A 5,142-nucleotide genomic window follows, 5' to 3' on the forward strand; every position below is an offset into this window, starting at 1 on the left:
CATACTAGTCAAAATTATTAAAAATTATTGATTTTCAAAAATTTTTTATATTTTATTTTTATATTATTATAATTTAAAATTTATAAATTTAACATAAAAATTATTTTTATTAGCTAATGTTAATAAAAAAATAAAAAACGAAAATTAAATAATTAGAGGTGGGATTGACGTAAAAATAAAAGAAAAATGAAGGAAAATAACTAACTGAATGTGGCGGTGTCAGGCAAGGAAGCTCCACCCTTAACGCTCTCACTTCCAACAATAACGGTCGAATATTTACCCGCTCCAATCAACGTTATGCCATTCTTACTTGTCCGAATCTTCTCCTTGTAAGTCCCTGCTTTCACGTAAATCACAAATCTTCCACCTGTGGCAGCTGCAATGGCCTCAGAAATCGTCTTGTAGTTCCCTGAACCGTCTTGCGCAACCACCGCGTTCGCTTCTATGGGTGCTGCTCCCTGAAGGAGTTTTCTTGCTTTCGAAGAAATCCATTCGGGAAATTCCTCTTTGCTTTCCTTTTCTTTTCGCTTCGTGGTGATTTGGTTAACCAGGGCAAGTGAGTTACTGGCTAATGCGGAAAGATAGTCCATCTTCTTGGAAATGGTGTCTACCACGGCAGTGGCGGCGCCGCTGGAGGTTTGTGATCGTACGAAGTCGTTGCAAGTTTGTTGGAAAGTTAGGGAAGCGCTTAGCCACGTTTGGATGTCCTCCTTGTTTCTTGTTGGCTTGCTCAGTGCTTTCATGGATTGGTCCAACCTCTTCATTGACATGTCCATTAGCTCTTGACAATAACCTGCATGTTTTAACTTTCAATTAAGATGAGCACAGAAATCACTGGGGCTAAGCTCGCTTACAAGAAAAAAAAAAAAGTAGGGAATTACTAACAAAAAAATTTTAATACGGTATTTTTAATAATTATATTAGGAGATTAGGAGAACGTTTATAATAGTTATCGTTATCATGCCTAACTAACCTTGAAGACCATCTTCTTTCTTTTGGCATCTATGGTAACATCTCAAGAAATAAACCATTTACTCTCTTCATTGTTAGCTCTTGACAATAACCTGCATGTTTTAACTTTCAATTAAGATGAGCACAGAAATCACTGGGGCTAAGCTCGCTTACAAGAAAAAAAAAAAAGTAGGGAATTACTAACAAAAAAATTTTAATACGGTAAATACGGTATTTATATTAGGAGATTAGGAGAACGTTTATAATAGTTATCGTTATCATGCCTAACTAACCTTGAAGACCATCTTCTTTCTTTTGGCATCTATGGTAACATCTCAAGAAATAAACCATTTACCCAAAGCTTATCTTGATCAACTACAACGCCAATGTGATATTTAACGAAAACTTCATGCAACATAGTTGTTTCTGAACAGAATCACTTCAGGATTTCAAATATATACATTTAAGAGTTTAATTCCTATTATTCTTTTAATAAAAATAAAAAATAATACAAATTCCTATTATTTTGTATATAGTATCACAGTAGACGAGTTTCACACGTACGTATAGAAATTAAACTTCATATATTATAGTATAGGATTTAATCTGAATGCTCGTCAATAATTACAATAGAACGATAAACGAAACGAAGATTTTACTACGTTCATGTCATTCCAAACAAGCCAGATCAACATTGTTAAAAAAAATTCACTAGCGAAAATCACCAATTCCTGAGTAACTGGATATAGACGAAAATTTCCTCGCGAAATCAGTAAGCAAAAATATCAAGTCACTGAATAATCGTAAAACTAAGAAAAAAAAACGAATCCGAAATCAGAGAACTAACCAATCAAACTAGCTCAGAGCTTAGCATAACGCGTCGAGAAAAGCTTCGGTAGAAAACGAACAGAGAGAGAAGAAGAAGAAGAAGAAGAACCTGAGCGATGAGAGAAGCGAAGAATGCGAGGAGGAGAACGTTGCGATGGTGGAAAAATTGCAGGGCGATGCTGTGAAATGGGAGTGGGGACAAAAGCGGAATTCAACAAAATATGATCATGCGTAATAACAACGGGCATGGCGAATGAGAGAGTAAATTTGATAATAGAATTAAAGGAAAAAGAAATAAAAAAGAAAAAAAATAATAAAAATAATAATTAATTGAATTGTCAAACACTTTAAAAAACTGGTTTGGTTTAAGGGAAAATAAGAGGAAAGAAAAGTGATGGAAGGAAAATAAGTGAAAATTTTTATTTTCCTTTGGATACCAAAAAAAATAGAAAAGAAAGAAAATTTTGGTGTGGGTTTTACAAAAATTTTTTTCTCTCCATTAGAAGCAAGAAAATAAAAAAAAAATGTTACTTTTGATATATTTACAATACTACTCCTAATTCTATTATTATTAATAATTATTAATATAAATTTAATTTTAATACATTATTATAATAAATATTTATATTTAAACATTATATATGTATTAGATAAATAATTTAAATTAAATATATAAAATTATAATATTTTATAATATTTATAAAATATAATAAAATATAAATAAATAAAAATATTTATACTTTATTTTATGATAAGGGTATTAATGTAATTTTATACTATTATAATTTTTTTTCTTCTCACTTTTCTTTTCATCCAAACAAAAGAAAATTTTGGAAGGAAAGAAATAGAGAGGAAGGAAATAGAAAGAAAAGAAAGAAAATGAAAGAAATTAGGTGGATTTTTATTTTCTTTAGATGTGTTTAGATGAAAGAAAAATAAGAAGAAAATAAATATTATAAAAAGATAATTTTACCTCTATATTATAAAATATATTAAAAAAGTGAAGGGGTAGTATTAGAAGTAGAAAGAGAAACATTAGTTTTCTCTCCATTTTCTTTTCAATGTTGGAGAGAAAAAAAATTAGTAAACCCCACCAATTTTTTTCTATCCATTTTCTTTTTTTTTCTAATTTTCCTCTTTAACCAAACAATAAAAAATAATCATTTTTCTTTCCATTTTCTTTCCTCCCTTTTCTTTTCTTCCATTTTCTTCTCAAACAAACATAGCATTAGTGTCAAAGAAAAGAAAATAATCTGTGTACCCGTATTTTTTTAATACTTCTGCAATTTTAAATTATTATTTCAGAAAATAAAGTTTACTACAATATATACATTTATATATTTCATTATATGGAGAAAAAAATTATTATAAACAATATATACGAATGTTGTTGCTTCGTTGAAAAAGGTTAGTATTGTTTTTCATGAATGAGACCATATCACAGCGTGCATGAGATAAACAACTAAATTTATAATTTTCAAATTACCAAGAAAAAAAAAGGGGGAAAAAATGCATAATATGCATTATATACCTCCGACTGATGAAGATGATTTGTCTTGTTGAGCAATATCCTGAGTCTCAAATGAAGCAAAATATGATCTTGGCAAGTTGGTTTCAGATATGGTTTTGTTTACAAGAGCCAGAATGATATCAACATTTTTATCATTCCCTGAACTCATCAACTCCTTCAAGGTTTCATCACATAGACTAGGGTATCTGGTATGAGTGCATTCATAGTGATGAGCATGCTCTAGAGCTGCTGTTTCTGCCATGGTTAGTGCACATCCCAACACTAAAAAGGTTATCATCATCACTAATTCTTGTGTTCTCGTCATTCTTCTCACTAGCTACTATTACTTCACCAGGAGATACACAACCAGCAGGAGTTTTATTATTTACTTTCTTAAAGCTAAGAATAATGTTATGTTGATGAAATTTTTTAGAGGAAGGTGCTTCCTATTTATAGTGTGGGGATGGATTGATGATATGTGGAAAAAGCATTGATATGATAATGATTATTTATTTATTTATTTAGTGGTGACTCATTACTTTTGTTAACGAGTAAAATGTGTTGTTACAAGTTATTGATTTAAAGTTAAAAAACATAAAAGTGAATTATGTTAAATGAGTTAGGTGATTGGTACTCCTAATAAGTGTACGTGAGTAACACCTAATAATTAAGAGTTACCAGGAGAATTTCTCACGCATAAATTAAAATTATGTGTGCACATACAAAGCCTATTTTATACTCCGTCAAATCTATACAGTCAATAAAATAGGGGGGAAGTGAGAAACAAAGGCAAAAGAAAGAAATTAATTAAAGTTTTTCTCTTTTTCTCTATCTACCAACTCACTTAAACTCTTGAGTATTTTAGCTATATATCGTTTCTATAGTAACACCAACAACTTTATTATCACAATAATAAAGAGAGTATTATGTACGTATCTATTTGATAATGATAATTATATTAATTCGAATATCATGAAAATTTTATTAAAAAATATGTACTTTTGAATAATAAATTAAAACTCGAATTCCACATTAAAAGATTAGGGAAAGTAACACCTGCTACACTCCAAGTGAGGGGGTCGAGTATCTATTGGTGGAGGGAACTCACTTTTTGTTTAGACTTTAGACTAATCTCATAACACGTCATCACATTAAATAAATAAAAGCGTTAGAATGACCTTTTCCATCATTATTACTATGTCCTTTAAATTGTTATGCTGTACAGAGCTTCTCTTATTATTACGGGAATGGCTAGTTTAGTAGCAAATTAGAATTATTTTATGTGGCCGTTTTGGTTTTGGGGGTCTATTTTCTTTTGTCCAGGACAAAGTGGTAGGACTCTTGTCAATTTCATTACTTTACTCTTGGCCATTACAAATTCTTCAGTGGCCACTATAATTCTCTTAATTCTTTGACTATTAAACCTTAAATATTATGCTTTATATTTAAATAATACAGCTGGCTGCTAGCGATCGTATATATGATGTGCGGTTCACTCAGAAGTACTCATCACCGGTACTATAAGGGACATAGAGACCAGGACATAAGATTACCGGAGATTCACTTATAAACAGGATAGTGCTAAATACATGTGATGAAAAAACTGCAACAAGCTAAGAGAAGAAATAAATGTATGTATGTAGTCGTGGCAGATTTGAATTGTGACATCATTACACTAGTGAAATCACTAGGATAAATCTAATGTGGAGTTTTGCATGAAAAAGTTTATAAGAAATTGTATACATCAATTAAATACGTTACCCTTAAATATTTTTCGTTTACATAAATAAAAAGTGTAGAGAATTAATTTTTAGTTAGTTAATATTAGTGAATTTTAAAATTTAATGTTATAA

General features: G+C 30.2%; 1 protein-coding gene across 1 annotated transcript in view; it reads right to left on the minus strand.

The window, feature by feature from the left end:
* Positions 1-3,729, minus strand: part of LOC107633265 (probable pectinesterase/pectinesterase inhibitor 54) — a 5,967-nt gene extending 2,238 nt beyond the window's left edge. Inside the window, exons 1-2 of the mRNA XM_016336903.2 lie at positions 3,311-3,729; positions 206-793 (exon numbers count right to left, since the gene is read on the minus strand). Coding sequence (XP_016192389.1) covers positions 206-793; positions 3,311-3,614 — 892 coding nt within the window. The 5' untranslated portion in view covers positions 3,615-3,729. The remainder of the gene's footprint in view (positions 1-205; positions 794-3,310) is intronic.

Source organism: Arachis ipaensis, chromosome B03 (genome assembly GCF_000816755.2).
Source record: "Arachis ipaensis cultivar K30076 chromosome B03, Araip1.1, whole genome shotgun sequence".
Lineage (NCBI taxonomy): Eukaryota > Viridiplantae > Streptophyta > Magnoliopsida > Fabales > Fabaceae > Arachis > Arachis ipaensis.